The sequence below is a fragment of the Chiloscyllium punctatum genome, chromosome 1, assembly GCF_047496795.1.
Source record: "Chiloscyllium punctatum isolate Juve2018m chromosome 1, sChiPun1.3, whole genome shotgun sequence".
Classification (NCBI taxonomy): Eukaryota; Metazoa; Chordata; class Chondrichthyes; order Orectolobiformes; family Hemiscylliidae; genus Chiloscyllium; species Chiloscyllium punctatum.
Window position 1 is genome coordinate 34419752 of NC_092739.1, and position 21424 is coordinate 34441175.

Consider the following 21424-nt stretch of genomic DNA (forward strand, 5'->3'; position numbering starts at 1 on the left):
TTGAATAAAAAAAATTTGGTAATGCAAGAAATGTTCTGGCTCTGGTTAAGAACATTTGAAGTATATTTCACTTTGCATTTTAAAAAAAAATAAATCTTGAAGGAATCTTTACCATTTTACCAGGCAGCTGTTCATTTGGCTGTGGGTGTAAATGCTCAAAGGAGCTGGCTAGATGTCACAGCCGTCCAGTAATCCGCTCTCCAACAGATTAGTAAAATCACTAAGGCACTGCATCCATGCTTTCATTTCTATGAAACATTATTGCTGATCACCATGTTGTACTCCTGTATTGTGTTCCCTAACACAGAATTAGCACTCCCATATTGGATTGGTAAATAGCTTTGGTTCAACTTATTTGAAAATCTCAAACAGGAATATTTAACAATATCTTACAGTTAGAGAGCAATTTATATTCATGTCCTCAGTCTAGCAAGCTACTGCCTGGATTGCTCATGGCTGCTTGTCATGCAATGTCATCTTGGTCCTTGGCTCATTAACAAATGTAACCTTAAAAGCAGCAAGACAATAGACATCAAAATCTGGCCTATTCTGCATACTTCCAGTTCATGCTGTCAGTATGCCTGATATTGCCAAAATGGCTCAAAGAGGAATTTAACATTTTTAAAATGTTATATTTTAACAACCTCTCTGCCATAGCAGCTACCTGTAAGCTAACAAAGTAAAAATGGATAAGGAGGAACGTTTCCAGTGTCAGCCTGAGTGGATCCAAGATGGGTATGGATAATTGCATAACTGATTGATCCTTTTCCATTCCAGGTTCTTTGCCGCTGGATTTTAAGCGTTAAAAAGAATTATCGAAGACATGTAGTATATCACAATTGGAGACATGCATTTAATACTGCTCAATGCATGTTTGCTGTGCTGAAATCTGGAAGGATTCAGGTTTGTCATTGCTCGTTTTACTTTGAGATGTTCTTCATTTATGTTGATTATTATTTAGATGCCCCACGTTTCCTACAATAGCTACAATATTGCTAATCTAACAGGGTCTCCTTTAATCCTACTCTTTGTTTCCTGCCTACCATTCGGTGGTCACTTCCAATTTGTAAGGCCTGAATAACTTAATATTAGATTTTCCATAAAATTGTTAAAAACCTGAACTAATACTAATTTAAATAAACATGTTTGATTTGCCTTTTTATCTGTATCCATCAAGTAGATGTACTGTACATCTCAGTCAGGGATATAAATTACCGAAACATAGAAAAAAGGAGTAGGCCATTTAGTTATTAAGCTCCCTCCACCATTCAATACGGTTATGACTGATCCTCCAACTCAGCACCCTGTTCCCATATACTCTCAAAACCCTTTCATCATTTTAGGTCTCAGAACTCCATCAAACAACTTCTTGGAAAGTGTCAATCTTTCAGCCTCAATTGCTTTCAGTGGGGGAGAATTCTACAGGTTCACAATTCTCCAGTTTAAAAAAAAGTCTTCGTCTCAGTCCTAAATGGCCTATTCAGTATCCTTAGACTGTGACCCCTGGTTCTGGACTCCCTGGTCATTGGGAACTTGCTTCCTGTCTAACCCAGTTAGAATTTTTTAAGTTTCTGTTAGATCACCCCAATTCTTCTAAACTCCAGTGAGCATAGTCGTCACCAATCACATCAGTCCTGGCATCCCAGGAAACAGTCTAGTAAACCTTTGTTACACTCCCTCCATAGCTAGAACATTCTTCCTCAGATAAGGACACCAAAACTACATAGAATACTCCAGGTGTAATCTCAGCAAAGGCCAGTACAATTCCAGCAAGACTTGCCTGCTCTGTACTCGAACCCTCGCACTGTGAAGGCCACACTCTTTGCCACCTTCACCATCTGCTGCCACCTGCATGTTTACTTTCAGTGACTGGTGTACAAGGATACCCAAGTCTTGTTGCACCTTCCTCTTTCCCAATCTATCGCCATTCAAATAATAGTCTGCCTTCCTGTTTTTCTACTGAAGTGGATAACCTTACATTTAACCACATGATACTTCAATTGAAGTGCATTTGCTCATTTACTCAGCTTGTCCAAATCACATGAAGGATCTCCTCATCCTCTTCATGGTTCACCCTCCCATCTAGTTTTGTATCATCTGCAAACTTAAAGATATTACACTTCGTTCCTTCATCTAAATCATTCTTATGTAGTATGAATATCTGGGATCCAAACACTGACTCCTGCAATCCCACCTGAGTTACTGTTTGACATTTGGGAAAAAAATACTTGTTTACTCCTGCTGTTTGTTTCCTGTCTACCAGCCATAGAGTCATAGAGATATACAGCATGGAAACAGACCCTTCGGTCCAACTCGTCCATGCTGACCAGATATCCTAAATTAACCTAGTCCCATTCGCCAGCACATGGCCCATATCCCTCTAGACACTTTCTATTCATATATTCATTCAGATCGAAGGGTCTGTTTCCATGCTATACAAGTCTATGATTGTAAATGCCGCAATTGTTCCAGCCTCCACCACTTCCTCTGGCAGCTCATTCCATACACGTACCACCCACTGTGTGAAAAAGTTGCCCCTTAGGTCTCTTTTATATCTTTCCTCTCTCACCCTAAACCTATGCCCTCTAGTTCTGGACTCCCCAGAGCCATGGAAAAGACCTTGTCTATTCATCCTATCCATGCCCCTCATAATTTTATAAACCTCTATAAGGTCACCCCTCAGCTTCTGACGCTCCATACCAAGATCAATTTATTTGATCCACTTTCAATACCCTTTCTTCTGACCTCTGCAATTTCTTTTTTCCCTGAAAGGCTTATCTAATTCCATTTTGAAATCCATAATCTACCTCCATTGCATTCCAAGGCAGTACATTTGAGATCCTAACTCCTGGCGAGATTAAAAAAAACACAATGCTGTAGGTTCTTTTTGTTACCTCACCTTCCACTTGTTCAGATTCTATCTGACCTTACAAATGTTAAGTACTCTGAGTATTGAAAATTTTATATTTCCATTGTTTTCATGTGTTGATACAGAACAAGTTAACAGACCTGGAGATTTTAGCTCTTATTATAGCAACCCTGAGCCATGATCTAGACCACAGAGGGGTGAATAATGCTTTCATAAAGAGGTAAGAGACTTGTACATACTTTGGGTATGATATGTTGTTAGATGTTCTTGTTATCATTGTACTGTTGTCTTGGTACTTGAATGCACTTTCTCTCAGTGGTTTACAAATAGATTCATGACCGTGCCATCTGTGTAACTTCTGACAACACGGTAAAACGCTGAGACCTTCTGGCCTATTAAGCATCTCCAGGTTTAATTAGTTATTGTGCCCTCAGTTGTCTCGACCCTAAGCTCTGCAATTTGTCACCTGAAATCACCCAATCTCTTTACCTCTTCTAAAATGCTCCCATTCTTTTTGATGGATCTTTTGGCTACCTGTGCTGATATCGTTTTGTGTGCTTTACACTTTTTTTCATTTATTCATGGGATGTAGGCATCTCAGGCTGGACCAGTATTTATTGCCCAGTCCTCATGAGTATGTCTGGTGAGCTGTTGTCTTGAACCACTATTTGGTCCGTATTTGGTTTAAGTGTACCCACAATGCCATCAGGAGAGAGATCCTGGATTTTGACGCAGCAACGTTAAAGGAACGGTGATATGTTTCCAAGTCAGGATGCTTAATGGCTCGGAGAGGAATTTTCTCCCATGGTGGTGCTCCGATGCATCTACTACCCATGTCCGCTAGAGGCTAATGACCATGGGTTTGAAAGTGCTGTCTTTTAGATGGTTCACAGTGCTGCTATTGAGTGTCACTGGTGGATGCAGTGAAAGTTCGTGGATGTGGTGCCAGTCAAATAGTCTACTTTATTCTGGAAGGTATCAAGCTTTTTGAGTGTTGTAGAAGCAGCACATTCAGGCAAATGAGGAGTATTCTATCAGACTCCTGCCTTGTGCCTTGCAGGTGATGGATGGACAGTCTTTGGGGAGCTTGGAGGTGAGTTATTTGATCAAAAGAATAGTAAAGCACATGGTTTGTTTTGCTATGTTAGAGACCTTTTTAAAAATGAAAAATCATTGCTCTACATGTTTTATTTTTCGACTGACTTGTTACGTGTTGGACACTATGGTGAACTTTAATGGTCAGTGAACTCCATCCGGTTTGTTGTGACCTCCATGTAAAAGGTTGAATTGCTGTGCAGTTTGCAAGAGATAATGCCAATTGGTCACTGGAAAGTAACGTATGATGATATGAGGATGGTGTGAAACTTGAAAAGATTCAGAAAAGATTTAAAAGGATGTTGCCAGAGTTGGAAGGTTTGAGCTATAGGGAGAGGCTGAATAGGCTGGGGCTATTTTCCCTGAAGCATCAGAGGCTGAGGGGTGACCTTATAGAAGTTTATAAAATGTTAGGGTGTTATGGTGAAGGTGAATAGCCAAGGACTTTCCCCCAGGATGGGGAGTCCAAATCTAGAGTGCATAGATTTAAAGTAAGAGGGGAAAGATTTAAAAGACACTTAAAGGGCAACTTTTTCACAGATGGTGGTACGTGTATGGAATGGGCTGCCAGAGAAAGTGGTAGAAGCTGGTACAATTACAACATTTAAAAGGCATCTGGTTGGGTATATGTATAGGAAGGGGTTAGAAAGATAAGGGTCAAATGTTGGCAAATAGGACTAGATGAATTTAGGATATCTGGTTGGCATGGATGATTTGGACCAAAGGATCTGTTTTCATGCTGTACTCTAAGAATCTATTTATCAACATTTATCTATTTTATTAACTTGTAGAGCTTGTATTATAGATTGTACACACAAATATAATGTATGGAGATGTTTACACAAGGAGGAGAGACTATAATCTGAAGGCACAACCTCGCAGTGAAGGGATGATCCTTTAGAACTGAGATGAGGAGGAATTTCTTCAGCCAGAGAGTAGTTATTCTGTGGAACTCATCATCACAGAAGGCTGTAGAAGCCAAGTCATTGAGTGTATATAAGACAGATAGATAGGTTCTTGAGTAGTCAGGGGATCAAGAGTTACAGGGAGAAGGCAGGTGAATGGGTATGAGAAACATTTCAGCTATGATTGAATGGCAGAGTAGACTCTGTAGGCCAAATGGCCTAATTCTGATCCTATGTCTTCTGGTCACTTACTGAGTTTACCAAGAAGGTCACTATTCGTATCACACCTCTGTGTAAAACATGTATATCACATCTGGGAATCTGAGAGTTAGGTTTGTATCATACCTTTCATGGCCTTGGAATATACTAACTATTTTACAACCAATGAAGTATTTCTGAAGTATTAATGTTATATATAAAACACAGTAATTGATTTCCACACAATAAGATCCCAAAAAACTATAATATAAATAAATGGACAATCTGTATTAGCTGTTAATTAAAGATATATATTGTTAGGGCACCTTGTGAACTCTAGTGTCAAGAATGTTCATGTCCACCTCAGAGGACAGACAAGATCTTAGCTTAGCATCTTATGGGAATGGCAGGATCTTCATTAGTTAAGCTATTGCTCATTATTGGACTGAAAATTCAGCTTGGCCTCTGTGTGGTGGAAACTGAACCTACAACTTCCATAATTAAAAGGTACAAATGCTCCACTGAGCTTGGATATTTGCAATGTAAGTGTACGTAATGCAATGTTTATCTTGCAGTCTTCTAGATGTTAGTCTATGACAATGCTTAATTCAATAGCTCTGAGTTCCATCAGGCAGTTTAATTGTTTTCCCTCCACTGCTCAGCGATGCTGTATGTGATAACTAGGGACCAAATCATTCCTTGCTGGCCTTCCTACACGATGTGCAGCAGTACGTTTTGCTTCAACTGTGAAACATATTTACACAAGCAGCCAATTTAACACATACTGCTTGTAGTGATTGCTGTTAGTAAAAAAAAAGTGTAAGTATTGATATAAAAGACTCTTCTGTTTGATTACTGTTGTGTAGGAGTGAGCACCCCCTTGCTCAGCTTTACTGTCACTCCATGATGGAACATCATCACTTTGATCAATGTGTCATGATACTCAACTCTCCTGTAAGTGGGCTGACTACTTTTTAATGCTTTATCTTAATTAATAATGTTGATACTCAAAAAGTGCAAGAGCCATAGATTTATTTTAAGAATTTGTCGACATTCTGTTGTTATTGCTATGCTTTTGGTGAGTTTCTGCACTTTATTTCTTTGGAAGATGGAAAGGCATTCATTTCACAAACCGATTGCTATGTGTAGGAAGTTTTTAGCGCTGGATATAAAATAGTCTAAAACAGTTTTAGTCAGTAATACATTTACTTGACCGGTCTAATCGTTCATTAAAGATGGTTTTATTCTTTACAATGAAAAAAATTGTAAGTATGGAAATTGTGTTAGATTGCATCGTGAACTTGGGTGAGGGAACCTTACCAAACAATATTTTTGCAATTACAGATGTCAGAATGTTAAAAAAAGAATGCAGAGTAATAAAAAGCTTTAGGAGTACAACTTGTATGATACAGTACAGAGAAATAATTATGTTAATTGCATTGCTCATTAACAAATTACTTTGAAAACCTAAAACACTTTAAATCACCATCAATATTATAACTTTACTTGCTCTAGGAGAAAACCTAGAACATGTAAAGACATTTTAATTTTTAAATTAAAGCAGAAATACTATTCTTGCTCCGATCTTAATTAATACCTGCCACAGATAACAAGATTACCGCGGTCACTTTTATTTTACGGTTGGCCTCGCAATATACACTTTATAGATCTCAGCAAATCTGACAATCCAGATGTGTTTATCATCCCAGGATAACATTTGAGCACTGTTAAGAATGCACCATTCTGATGGTTGTAGATTGACAAAAAAAAACTTGGTTCCCTGGTGTTCAAAAGTCACAAAATAGTTAACAATCCAGCATAACAAATTTTGGGCTCCTATTAATCTATATGTGATAAATGTGATATTTATGATGTGTCGTTTACATTTCATGAGTATATGTTATTATCACATGGCTGATGACAACTGATCATTGATATACAGGTAGTCAGGGTTTATTCAGTGTCAAGAGTGTGGTGCTGGAAAAGCACAGCAGGTCAGGCAGCATCTGAGGAGCAGGAGAGTCGACTTTTCGAGCAAGAGTCCTTCCTCATTCCTAGTGAAGAGCTCTTGCCCAAAATGTCAATTCTCTTACTCCTCGGATGCTGCCTGACCTGCTGTGCTTTTCCAGCACCACACTCTCAACTCTGATCTCCGGCATCTGCAGGCCTCACTTTCTCCAGGGTTTAATCCGTCTCCAAAGTTTAAAACTCATTATTATCATTATTTTTGTTATTAACAATAATTGCTGTGTCAGAGATGTTAACTTGAATCACAACTCCTAACCAAATCAAGCATGAAAAGCATTAATAATAATTAAAATCTATATGAATTAATATGTAATAAGTTAACATTTCTTGAATGTGTGCAAATTATGAATTTTCCTTCAGGGAAACCAAATTCTGAGTGGCCTTTCTCTGGATGAGTATAAAATGACACTGAAAATGATTGAACAGGCCATTTTAGCCACAGACCTTGCAATCTACATGAAGTAAGTACTAAAGATAGAGATATGTCCGTTTGAAGTTCAGTCTTGCAATGTTAATGCTTTAAAAATGAAGTGCTGAAATTAAATTGCAGAGCTGAATTGCATGTTAGACTTAACAGAGAAATGGTTCACGTTTTCCATCGACAAATGTAATAACATTCAATACTGCCTGATAATCCACTCAGATTAAGCTGTCAGTTTTCCTCACAATGATAATTTATGCATTATTATTTTACGTGGTAATAATACCTCGACTTATTAAACTCTGGTTTTCTTAGTATTCTAAAAGAACTACTTGTATTTACATAGTAGTTTAAGAAACCTTCATGACAGCCCAAAATGCTTCACATCCAGCTATGGAGTGTAATCATTGCTTGTTATTCGATTAAACAGACCAATAATTTTCAGAAAGGAAGGTGCCCAAAGAAAAAATGAGATGAATGACCAGTAAATCTCTTATGAACAATGTTTGTTGAGGGTAGATTATGGCCACAATTCCGGAAAATGCCACCTTCAATTTAATGTTTATGTCTGACAACATAGCATTCAATCAGTATTGTAGTGGATTGTCAGCATAAATCATGTGCTCAGGTCTTAAATGTAGCAATGAGTTAGATAAACGTTTAAATTTGAAGACATCAAAGTCTATGGGGAGCAAGCAAGAATATTGAGTTGAGATAATGATCATTCATGATCACTTTGAACAGCAAAGCACGCTCAAAGGACATCACCTAGTTGCAATGCTTTCATGCTTCATTAGTTACAAGGCTTTTATCTGGGATTAAAATAAATGCAAAACAGTTTGAGAAATATTTGGGGGCATAGCTGAAAGCATTTTAAAAATGTATTCTTTCATGAGATGTGGGTGTTAGTAGCTGGGTCAGCATTCATTGTCCACTTCCCCTTCCCTTGATAAGGTAGTGCTGTGCTGCCTTCTTGAACCACTGTGGTCCTTGTTGGGTAAGGGCGACTCCAATACTGTTAGGAAATGAATTATCAGATTTTCAGCCAACAACAGTGATGGAACAGCCATATGGTTCCAAGTCAGGATGGTGTGTGGCTTGCAGGCAACTTGCAGGTTTGAAAGGGATTGTCAGAGTCTTTGGGAGTTGCTGTAGCACATCTCATGGATGGCAGTGGTGAAGGGAGTTATTATTCAAGATGCTGGATGTCGGGTGAATCGAGCATTCTTGAATGTTGTTAGAATTGCAACTCATCCAGATAAGTGAAGGGTGTCATATCATTACTCCCGACTTATGCATTGTGGAGAGTGGGAAGGCTTTAGTGAATCAGAAGGTAAGATACTTGCTCAAATTTCCTAGCCTCTGACATGCTTTTCTAACCACAGTGTTGATATGGTTGTTCCTTTTGTTATTCTTGTCAATGGCAACTCCCAGGATATTTATAATGGGTGTTTTAAAGGTGGTAATGCTGTTGGATATCAAAGGCAGTTGTTCACTTCTCTCTCATGTTAGATGGTCATTGCTTGGCACTTGTGTGGCATAAATCTTACTTACCACTTATCTGCCCATGCCCAAATGTTGTTCAGGTTATGCTGCATGTGCACACAGGCTGCTTCAGTATCTGAGGACTCGTGAATGAGACTGAACACTGTGCAATTAAATATCACACTTTTCATCTGCCGTAAGAGGAAGGTCATTGATGAAGATGGTTTGGCCTAGTATACTACCCTGTAGAATTCGTGCGGTGATATCCTGGGATTAAAATGATTAACCTTTGACATCGATAGCCATCTTCAATTGTGCTAGGTATAACTGAAATCACTGGGGAGGATTTCCCTCTGATTCCTATTGACAGTTTTGCTAAGGCTCTGTGATGACATATCCAATAAATGCTGACTTAATGTCAAAGGCAATCTCTCTCACATCACCTCAAGAGTTCATCTATTCAGTTCATGGTTGGACCAAGGCTGAAATACAGTCAGGAGTTGAGTGGCCCTGGCAGAACTTAAACTATGAATAGTTTATTGTTGATAAAGCAATGCTTTTGTCACTATCAGTCTTTTGTTCCATCACTTTGTTAATGATCAAGACTTGACTGACAGAGCACCTGGGTAGTTTTCTACATTGTGAGACAGAGCCAGTGTTATAATTGTACATGAACAGCTTTGTCAATGACATAGCTAGTTCTGGAGTTTCAGCACTGTTGCTGAAATGTTTTCTGACCCGTAGCTTTCACAGTATCTAGTGCTTTCAGTCAATACTTGAAGTCACATTGGAGTGAATTGAATTTGCTGAAAATTGGCAACTGTGATGTTGAATTCTGGATCAGAGTGGTGCTGGAAAAGCACAGCAGTTCAGGCAGCATCCGAAGAGCAGGAAAATTGATGTTTAGGGCAAAAACCCTTTATCAGGAATAGAGGCAGAATGCCTGCAGGGTGGAGAGATAAATGAGAGGAGGGTGGGGGTGGGGAGAAAGTAGCACAGAGTACAATAGGTGAATGGGGGTGGGGATGGAGGTGATAGGTCAGAGGAGGGTGGATTGGATAGGTGGAAAGGAAGATAGGCAGATAGGACAAGTCATGGGGACAGTGCTGAGCAGGAAGTTTGGAACTGGGGTGAGGTAGGGGAAGGGGCAATGAGGAAACTGTTGAAGTCCACATTGATGCCCTGGGGTTGAAGTGTTCCGAGGTGGAAGATGAGGCGTTCTTCCTCCAGACGTCGGGTGGTGAGGGAGCGGCGGTGAAGGAGGCCCAGGACCTCCATGTCCTCGGCAGAGTGGGAGGGGGAGTTGAAATGTTGGGCCACGGGGTAGTGTGGTTGATTGGTGCAGGTGTCCCGGAGATGTTCCCTAAAGCACTTTGCTAGGAGGCTTCCAGTCTCCCCAATGTAGAGGAGACCGCATCGGGAGAGCGCATCAACTGTGAATTTGAGGACTTCAAGAGGAGGCTGAGATGGAGAGGAACATAAGGACGTGAGTAGGCCAATCAACCCATCATATATGTTCTGTCATACAATTAAACCATGTCTGGTCAACTGTTGATGTTTCCCCTCATGGAAAAGTCTAGTATCAGAGTACATTGTCTTGAACGTAAGATAGGGTGAAGAAGAATTTGTTCTCTCAGAATGTTAAGGGTCTTTGGAACTACTTGCCTCAGAGGGCTGTTAGGTAAATTTGTTGTGTATAATTGAGGCTGAAATAGATACATATATACTTGATCACTCGGGGAAAGAAGATGTATGGGAAAAACACAGGAATGTGAATGTGAGGAATGACGGATCTGCCATGATCCTATTGTATGGCAGAGCAGGCTTGAGGGGTCAAATGGCCTACTCCTGATTCTTTTCCTTAGTTATTTCAATGTCACTTTCCCAGACTATCTCTATATCTTTTGAGATCATTAATCTGCAGAAACCTGTCAGTTGCCTCCTTCAACACAATCGACTGTAAGGTTCCCAAAGCCAGCTATGGTAAGACATTTCTAAGATTCACCACTCTCAAATGAAGAAATTCCTCCTCATCGCTGTCCTAGAAACTCAGGATAAGGAGTAAGTATTTGTCCCTTGATTTCTGTTTCAGACAGGGCTTATATTAGAGTAGCTCCTTGGTAAGGGGCCTAACAATATGGATGAATTTATTAAATTGAAGAAAATTCTAGCTCAACCATCACTTGATATCAAAGTCAGAAAGCACTGGTAATCAAATAGCTGATGGTGTTGGTGGAGATGTACATCTGGGTTTAGTATGCATTTTGGCAGAAGCTGAATCCCAACTCTAATAGTATTCCTCAAGATTGAATTATCCTCCTTTTATAGAGTTCATCCAATGGTAACAGTATGCTCCACCAGATTAATGCGTAGATGAACTAAATAATAACATACTCTGATGGATGGTAACATGAGGGGAAGGAAAAGAGTAACTATTAAAGTTAATCTCATGGTACTAAAATTAACTTTTTTTTAGGAGGAGAGATGAATTTTTTGATCTAGTGAAAACCAATCAATTTGACTGGGAAGTTAGAAGTCACAAAGAACTTTTAATGTAAGTAACCATCTAATGCAGGCATTGTTATTACACACATCATTAAACCTACATGAAATTATTCAACTGTGTTGAACAAATGGAAAATGAAGTTAATAGAAACAATGAAATAAAAAAGGAGAGAAATTGAGAGCATCATGCAATAATTATGTGCTCACATCAGCAAACCTAATTTTTAACATAAGAAAGCTCAGTTTTTATACATTTGCTAGATGATCCATAATAGGCAGCAGACCATAAAAAAGAATGAAGCTAAACTAAAGATTTAAAGTTGAAATTTTATGGTGAAAAAAATTTCAAAGATAATTACGTAGGAAACATAAAATGAAATCTAAAAATGCTCAAATAAAAAAGAGAAACATAAAAAATGTGCATCATAAACAAAAATTGGAAATTGCTGGAAAAGCTTAGCAGGTCTGGCAGCATCTGTGGAGAGAAATGAGAGTTAATGTTTAGGGTCCAATGACCCTTCCATAGATCTGAAGGTAGCTAGGAAAAAAAGTTGTTTTTTATGCAGAAGATAGGTTGGGGTGGATGTAAGAAGTAAACAATAGGTGGAGATGAGAGAGAACAGTTGGATAGATAAAGGAGTGGGTAATGGTTAGCCTGGGAGAATGAATAGCTGCTAATGGGGACTATTCATCACTAACTATGGTTTATGTGGAAAGCCATAGTTGTCAGCAGTCTGTAGTCCAGTTGAGCAGGTTAACCTTTCCTCAGGGGATCCTGTGAAAGTAAGGTAAGGGCAGCCTATGATACCAATCTTGGACCAGCCAGAGTTAAGATGTTATGCTCGTAAGTAGTAAGGAGCCAATCAAATTTAAGTATCATCATTTGAGTGATGTTACAACCCAAACTGCGATGCCCACCAGTTCTTAAGAATCTCTATTGTGCCAGAATATTGTCGATCAATCTTTATACTAGAGTAAACTAATACTTCACTGATTGAATTATTGTAAGTCAATTAGGTGCTATTTTTTATTGGGGGAAGTTAAGGAGCATGGTGAATCTAATCACAGGGAATATGAATCAACAGACTGGATGCCAAAAATTGCTACTTTGATTAACTTGGCACAAAGCTGGTGAGTTGAGCTGATGTGGTTCATTTATTTTTGAGATTGAGTCTTGAACTTGGCATTACCTTTGTTTTTTAATAGTCAGACTTTTCACGTATCTTGTACTTATTTATGCCACATTTCCTCTTTCATTTTAATGGTAACTTTGAATTTGCTCATCAAAATTAAATTTACATTTATAAAGCATCTTTACAACATCTCCATGGTACCCATAGTATTTCATAGCAAATAGGTGGTGTAGTGGACAGTGAAGTAGATTATCTCAGAGTACAATAGGACTTTGATCGGATGGGCCAATGGGCCGAGGAGTGGCAGATGGATTTTAATTTAGATAAATGTAAGGTGTTGCATTTTGGTAAGGTAAGCCAGGGCAAGACTTATACACTTAATGGTAGATTCCTGTGGAGTGTTGCCAAACAAATAGATCTAGGGATGCAGTGCATAGTTCCTTGGAAGTGGAGTCGCAGGCAGACCGGGTGATGAAGAAGGCGTTTGGCATGCGTGCCTTCTTTGGTCAGAACATTGAGTCTGGGAGTTGGGATGTCATGTTGCAGCTGTCCAGGATATTAGTGAGGTCACTTTTAGTATACTTCATACAATTCTGGTCATTCCTCTGTAGGAAGGATGTTGTTATACTTGAGAGGGTGCAGAAAAGATTGACAAAGATGTTGCTGGTTCTGAAGCTTTTGAGCTTTAGCAAGTGGCTGAATAGGCTGGGGCTTTTTCCCAAGCATTGGAGGTTGAGGGATGACCATATAAAGGTTTATAAAATCATGAGGGGCATGGAAAGGATGAATAGCCAAGATCTTTTCCCCAAGGTGGGGACCATCCAAAATTAGAGGGCATTTAAGATGAGAGGGGAAAGATTTAAAAGGGACCAGAAGGGCAACATTTTCACACAGAGGGTGGTGTGTGTATGAAATGAGCTGCTAGAGGAAGTGGTAGAGGCATTACAATTACAACAATTAAAAGGCATCTGGATGGGTACTTGAAGAGGGAGGACATGGGCTAAATGCTAACAAATGGGACTAGGTTAGATTGGGATTTCTGGTCGGTGCAGATGAGTTGGTCTGAAGGGTCTATTTCCATGCTGTATGATTCTATGACTCTATAAATGAGGAAACTGTTGCCTGGATCTGGAGATTTGTATTCATTAGGTAAGTAAAATATTTTTGCCAAATATAGCAGTATAAAGAATTCTCATCTAAAATTGTTTTAATAATTACAAATATTGTTGATGAAGATAATGATATTTCACTGAGTTTCAGTCTTAATTTTACTGATGTTGACAGGGCGATGTTGATGACAGCATGTGATGTGTCTGCAATAACCAAACCTTGGCCTGTTCAACAAAAGGTAATTCAAACTGTATCTGTCCATGAAATATATGAAAGCTGCACAATATTAATCTTGCCTTTGAAAATATAGTTGATAAATGTAGTCGACACTTATAATGCAGGCTTTACTGTCAAAATAATCTTAACTATGCATGCTTTTTTTATACTCAAATAATACAACATTCGGCTTCAGTTCGGTGTGATTAAAACAAGAGAACTCAGAAGTTGCCACTGACTTTCTTTTATTCATTGGTGGGATGGGAACACCATTGGCAAGACCAACATCTCCCATTAGGGATTGCTCTTGAGAGGGTGACAGTCAGCCACTTTCTTCAATTGCTGTGGCTCAATTTGTGTGAGCGCACCCGGAGTGATGTGAGGGAGGTAGCTCCAGGATTTTGATCCGGTGACAGTGAGGAATAGCAATGTAGATCCAAGTCAGCGTGTTGCAAAATTCAGAGGGAAATTAAGGTTTTTGTTGGTTTTGTGTAACATTTGAAACTCCTGATGCCAACTGGCTAGGCACCAGGCACTGTTGCGCCTACACGCACCAGACCTACATTACAGCCACCAGCAGGTATACAGAAACGGGTGTCAGTGTGGAGTTTGCACATTCTCCCTGTGTCTTCATGGATTTCCTCCGGGTGCTCCTGTTTCCTCCCACAGTCCAAAGATGTGCAGGTTAGGTGGCTTGGCCATACTATATTTCCCATAGTGCCAGGAACGTGTAGCTTAGGTGGATTATCCATGAGAAATGCAAGGTTATGGGGATAGAGTTTGGGGGGGAGGGGTGCGTGGTGGAAGAGATGGTGGGTGAAGGTGCGTCTGGATGGGGTGGATTTGTTGACCCGAATAGCTTGCTTCCACACTGTAGGGATTCTTTAAAAAAAGTGATGCAAGAATGGATTCTGTTTTGGTCTTGATCCAGTTTTACACTGCAATCCTAAGAATGTAATGGAATGTCAATTGTCAGGTTCAAAACAATTTTGTTTCTTCTTCCTAATCGGCAAAATTCAGTTCAACCCACCTTAACAGAACGGCTATACGTTCATATTACCTCTGAAATAAACAAAGCAGTTAATAACCTGCCATTTTGGTCCAGAGCACTAAATCTGATGATGAGAGTGAAATAATTTATTCTCCACAATCCAAGCACTGAGTTGATTCACAAAGGTATATAAAGTTCCCTAAAGCTAGTGATTGAACAAGTTGGAAAGGCAGTTTACAGCAGGTTTCAATACAGCTGGCCCAGCTCACTTGACAGACAAATGAGACTCTTGAATATTCATGGTTACATGATAGAGTCTTTTTTTCAAAATTATTCTTTCAAGTATTTTCTTTTTTAAGTTGACTATTTTGATGTCATTAAACTATGATAATTTTGAGGCAGCATTGAGACACCCTCTTTATCAGAGCCAGCTTCAAGAGTCCAGATTTGTTTCGTAAATAGCTTTCTTACCACCATTATTAATTTTTAAACTTGATTCCAATGCTCTCTTATTTCTTTCAATGGTCGACCATTTACCTTTTGTTTATCTTTAAAAGATTGGAGAATTAATTATCTAATCTAACCAGACAGGACATCAATGTCTATGGTGTCACCGACTAATCTAGATATGTGCAGGAGGTGCTCCCCTGATGTTGTGACACCAGTAGATAAGAATCTCCTTGGAACTGAATTATGTGAAGTGTCAGATATCATATCCTCCTCAGCCCTGGCTAAAGGTTCAGGAGGGAGAGCCCACTGAGGGCAGCAGCGGCTGCACTGCGCCCAACAAACAGCCAGTTGGTTGCTAATGTACACAAAGTGGGACCTCTGTCCATCAGTGACCTTAAGCGCTTAGAACATGTGGAACTGCACAATTTCAGGATGGTTGGAGTCTCACTTGGTGTTCAACTGGCTGAATGTGGCAAGTGAGTATTGGGAGAAAGGCTTGAGAGGGAATGGGACAGAGGCAACCTGAATGACGGAGACAGGTACCCACCAGTGGGCTTCCTTGATGAGCCACTTGGCGTGGGCCTCTCCTGGTGTATAATGCCAGAGAGGTTGATCACCAGGAACCAACACTGAGCACTTTGTTAGACTTGTGATAACTTAGATTAGATTACTGACAGTGTGGAAACAGGCCCTTCGGCCCAACAAGTCCACACTGACCCTCCGAAGAGCAACCCACCCAGATCCATTCCCCTACATTTATCCCTTCACCTAACACTACGGCCAATTCACCTAACTTGCACATTTTTGGAATGTGGGAGGAAACCGGAGCACCCGGAGAAAATCCATGCAGACACGGGGAGAACGTGCAAACTCCACACAGACGGTTGCCTGAGACGGGAATTGAACTGTGAGGCAGCAGTGCTATCCACTAGCTTCACTTGCAGTGGCAAGTTCAGTTTATATGTTCCCATGCAGAATGAGACCCTCAATTAGGCATTATTTACCCATTTACGGCTCTTTTTAGTCCACTAGTAGGTAAGCCACTCAATCCACCTCCAGTGTTGGTATAATTATGTCATCTAATATAGTTAATGAGCCCTCCCACTTCAAAATGCAAAAGCAAGGGAGCTTCAAATCCAGCCCCATATTGTTGTCTGCCTCACTATTTACATGTGCTGAATATAGTGTAATTGTATTTACATGGGTGTATAAACTAAACTTGTCCCCGCAAGTGAAGTTAACTTATTGAAAGTCTAACAGTGTGTTTATTGTTAATTTCTGCTGATCAGCCTCTCTGGCACTGCCTGGCAGATAATGAAGCAAAGTCAGAATGAGTCTCGTCACACTGTAATTGTTGTGCTATCCCAGTAATAAAGGAGCCTTTATTTCATTTATTTGTCTCTTCACATTAGTGTGAATACTGTGAAAACCATAGTAACACAGTATCAATTTCATACTGTTTCCCAGTGGGTGCCTACAAATCTAATAATTCTGTGGGTGTTTCTGTGAATTGACGTTGAACACAGTAATCATCACACAAAAGTCATTGTAAAACAGGTTTTATCAACATTCAACAAAGTTTGAATGATTTTTTGAAAGAACAAAATTAGCTGGACTCCTCTGGCATAATTTGTAAGGGTCAGCAGCTGACGATAGCAATGGAAAGACATAAACTTCGACCTAGATTTTAAAACAGAACTTGTTCATGGGATAAGACGAGCTGGGTCAGTATTTATTGCACTTCACTACTTACCTGGAGGGCAGTTAAGAGTTTCCCACTTTGCTGTGAGTCTGGAGTTGCATGTGGCCTAGACCGAGTGAGGACGGCACTTTTCCACCCTTGATGGACATGAGTGACCATGGGCTTTTAAGACAAATCGATGTTTACCGTTAGGGTACCTCTTAATTCCAAATGTTGTCATTTGCTGCAGTGGAATTCAAACCCAAGTTCACAGAACAGTAGTTTGGGGTTGTGGATGACTAGTCTAGTATTAGCACCATGGCATAGGCTCCCTTTACATTTGATCTGAAACATGAAGATACTAATTTCTGCTATTAGTAAATATAAATACTTTTCAATTTAATACCAGATCAGACCCCACCAGGAACCATCTTTTGGGCATTAACAGTCTACAGTTGGTTCCATGTTTACAAGTGGCTAAGGTAGATAATATAAACAGCCAAATCTCTTGCTCTGATCTAAATAAGTTATCATCAACCTCCTCCTTTTTCTTTCTATCACATATCAGAGGCCAAATATCATTCCATGATTGTGGCTGGGCAGGTAAACTCAGTGGTCCTTATTCTGGTAAACCTCGTGGTCCTTATTCTGGTAAACCTCGTGGTCCTTATTCTGGTAAACCTCGTGGTCCTTGGTCTGGTAAACCTCGTGGTCCTTGGTCTGGTAAACCTCGTGGTCCTTAGTCTGGTAAACCTCGTGGTCCTTAGTCTGGTAAACTTTGTGGTCCTTGGTCTGGTAAACCCAGTGGTCCTTAGTCTGGTAAACCCAGTGGTCCTTAGTCTGGTAAACCTCGTGGTCCTTAGTCTGGTGAATCCAGTGGTCATTGGTCTGGTAAACCCAGTGGTCCCTAGTCTGGTAAACCTAGTGGCCCTTGGTCTGGCAAACCCCATGGTCCCTGTTTTGGTAAACCCAGTGGTCCTTAGTTTGGTAAGTGGGAGCTGACCAAAAGCAGCCCAAAGCAATTCACTCTCTAACTTTTTTCAGTTCCCAGCTTTTGTTCAAAACCCTTTTGTAGCGTAGGTTTTCCAAAGAGTCACTTTGCTGCACCACATTTTACAATAGCAAGCACTTGGCTACTGCAACATAAAAGTAAATTTGTATCTCATACTACTTTAGCCATGACATTCAAATAAAATTGATAGCTATAGGTGCAAATGACTGCAGATGCTGGAATCTGAACTGAAAACAAAAAAAATGCTGGAGATCAGTGGGTCAGACAGCATCCATGGAGAGAGCAAGGTAACATTTTGAGTCTAGATGACTGTTTATCAGAGCTGAAGTGAAATGCGGAGGGGGCAGCATTTATGCACGAGTGGGGCGGGAGTTGTAGTGCTGGGGGAGAAATGATAGTGCGAGGGGAACTAGCCATTTGGATACAGAACTAGCTTGTAAGAATACAGAGGACGGTAGTGGATGGTTATTTTTCAGACTGGAGGCCTGTGAACAGTGGAGTGCCACAAAGATCAGTGCTGGGACTACTACTTATCGTCGTTTAGACAAATGATTTGGATGTGAACATAGAAGGTATAGTTAGTAAGTTTGCAGATGACACCAAAATTGGAGGTGTAGTGGACAGCAAAGAAAATTACCTCAAATTACAACGGGATCTTGATCAGATTGGCCAATGGGCTGAGGAGTGGCAGGTGGACCTTAATTTAGATAAATGTGAGGTGCTGCATTTTGGAAAAGCAAATCATAGCAGGACTTATACACTTAATGGTAAGGTCCTGGGGAGCTGAACAAAGAGACCTTCGAGTGCAGGTTTCTAGTTCCTTGAAAGCAGAGTCGCAGGTAGATAGGATAGTGAGGAAGGCATTTGGTATGCTTTCCTTTGTGGTTAGGAGTATTGAGTATAGGAGTTTGGGAGGTCATGTGGTGGCTGTACAGGACATTGGTTAGGCCACGTTTGGAATATTGTGTGCAATTCTGGCCTCCTTCCTATCGGAAGGATGTTATGAAACTTAGAAGGGCTCAGAAAAGATTTACAAGGATGTTGCTAGGGTTGGAGTGTTTGAGCTATAGGTAAAGGCTAAATAGGCTGGGGTTGTTTTCCCTGGAGCGTCGGAGACTGAGGGGTGACCTTACAGAGGTTTATAAGATCATGAGGGGCATGGATAAGGTAAATAGACAAAATCTTTTCCCTGCGGTGGGGGAGTCCCGAACGAGAGCTCATAGGTTTAGGATGCGAGGGGAAAGATCTAAAAGAGACCTAAGGCCAACCTTTTCACATAGAGGGTGGTGCATGTATGGAATGAGCTGCCAGAGAAAGTGGTGGAAGCCGGTACAATTGCAGCATTTAAAAGCCATCTGGATGGGTATATGAATAGGAAGGATTGAGAGGGATATGGGCCAAGTGCTGGCAAATGGTGCTGTACAGAGGAACCTCAATTATCTGACATTCGATTAACCAAATTTCAGATTATCCAGACAAGATCGCAAGGTCACAATGCTTGGCTAACTATGTTACCTGGCATTTAATTAACTGAACAAAATACTCCCCGCCTGTGTCCTTCGGATAATCAAGGGGTTCCTCTGTACGTCTCTATGATTCTATTAAGTGATCGGAATGTGAGAATGGCAGTACAATGATGTGTCTAACTGGATTTTTTACAGAATGGGAGTTAGACACACCATTGTTCTGCCATTGTCACATTCTGATAATTTAATCTGAATCATCGACATGCTTTCTCCCGCAGCACTCCGACGCCCTCGATCTCCCACTCTTGTATAGGTGCTGTCAACTCCGCACTTTACTTCAGCTCGACTGAAGAGTCATCTAGACTTGAAACGTTAGTTTACTTTCTCTGCATGGATGCTGCCTGACCTGCAGTGATCTTTAGCATTTTTTATTTTGGAATCTAATCTTTAGGTTTGGTTAATTTTAATAGATAGCCTATTAATCCTGCAACTTCATTTTTCAGACAGCCGAACTTGTGGCAACAGAATTTTTTGAACAAGGTGACAAGGAGAGGGAGGAATTAAATATTGAACCCATTGTATGTATCAGATTTTATTTGATTTGTGCTTAAACAAAATACAGATGTACTCTATTAATGTAACTGCCGTTTAATTTGAAAATGTAAACGTGTTTTTCTGATTGATGTATGCTGCTTCCATATGTATGATAAATCTGCATTTATTTTTAAAATTTCATTTGAAGGATTTAATGAACAGAGAGAAATGTGATCAGATCCCAAGCATGCAGGTTGGATTCATTGATGCAATCTGTCTGAAGTTATATGAGGTAACTGCTTTTAGTATTTAATAACCATTCCAGCTTTCAAAATAAAACATTTACCTCCATTTGCAATGGTTGGATCCTCGCAATGTGGGGATGTACTAATTTGGGATGTGGGGGTGAGAGAGCACAGTAGAGGTCTGGGGCGGCCCTCAACATGGAGCTGGTGATTTTACCCAAATGTTTTTACAAATAGAATGACTGTTGAGAGGGGATAGGGTATGGAGTGATGAAATATTTCCTGTTTTTTTGCCATATTTCAGTGGAACAGTAGCAAGACCACAATGAATTGTCATAAATTGCTTGTTGCAGCACTGTTCTGGTGACTCTAGCCAAGTTACAGCAGAATATCAGGAAGGCAATCTTCTTCCAAATAGTAAAATATGAAAATGTACTCCTAGAACTACTTACAATTGATTTTTTTTTTAATGAGCTCTCTTCAGAGCCAAATTAGTTCTAAGATTTTGCATTTAGAGTCATAGAGATGTAAAGCATGGAAACAGACCCTTCAGTCCAACCCATCCATGCTGACCAGATATCCCAACCCAATCTAACCCCACCTGCCAGCATCCGGCCCATATCCCTCCAAACCTTTTCTATTCATATATCCATCCAGATGCTTTTTAAATGTTGCAATTGTACTAGACTCCACCACTTCCTCTGGCAGCCCATTCTATACACGCACCACCTTTTGCATGAGAAAGTTGTCCCGTAGGTTTCTTTATACCTTTCCTCTCTCACCCTAAACTTATGCCCTTTAGTTCTGGACTCCTCTGCCCCAGTGAAGAGATTTTGTCTATTTATCCTATCCATGCCCCTCAGGATTTTATAAACCTCTATAAGGTCACCCCTCAGCCTCTGACGCTCCAGGGAAAACAACCCCAGCCTATTCAACCTCCCTTATACCTCAAATACTCCAACCCTGCCCACAGCTTTGTAAATCTTTTCTGAACCCTTTCAAGTTTCACAACATCTTTGTGTTCAGAAGGAGACCTTTGTCCACAGAAGGTTGAAATTGAAGTCTTCAAGCAAACCTAAG

At 40.1% G+C, this 21424-nt stretch overlaps 1 protein-coding gene across 2 annotated transcripts in view; it reads left to right on the plus strand.

Annotated features, from left to right (window-relative positions):
- pde5ab (phosphodiesterase 5A, cGMP-specific, b) overlaps positions 1–21424 on the plus strand; it is a 115312-nt gene that overhangs the window by 83344 nt on the left and 10544 nt on the right. For both annotated transcript variants that reach the window (XM_072589658.1, XM_072589753.1), the window contains exons 13-20: positions 778–903; positions 2995–3089; positions 5934–6021; positions 7456–7556; positions 11478–11555; positions 13924–13987; positions 20069–20143; positions 20308–20391. In XM_072589658.1, coding sequence (XP_072445759.1) covers positions 778–903; positions 2995–3089; positions 5934–6021; positions 7456–7556; positions 11478–11555; positions 13924–13987; positions 20069–20143; positions 20308–20391 — 711 coding nt within the window. The remainder of the gene's footprint in view (positions 1–777; positions 904–2994; positions 3090–5933; positions 6022–7455; positions 7557–11477; positions 11556–13923; positions 13988–20068; positions 20144–20307; positions 20392–21424) is intronic.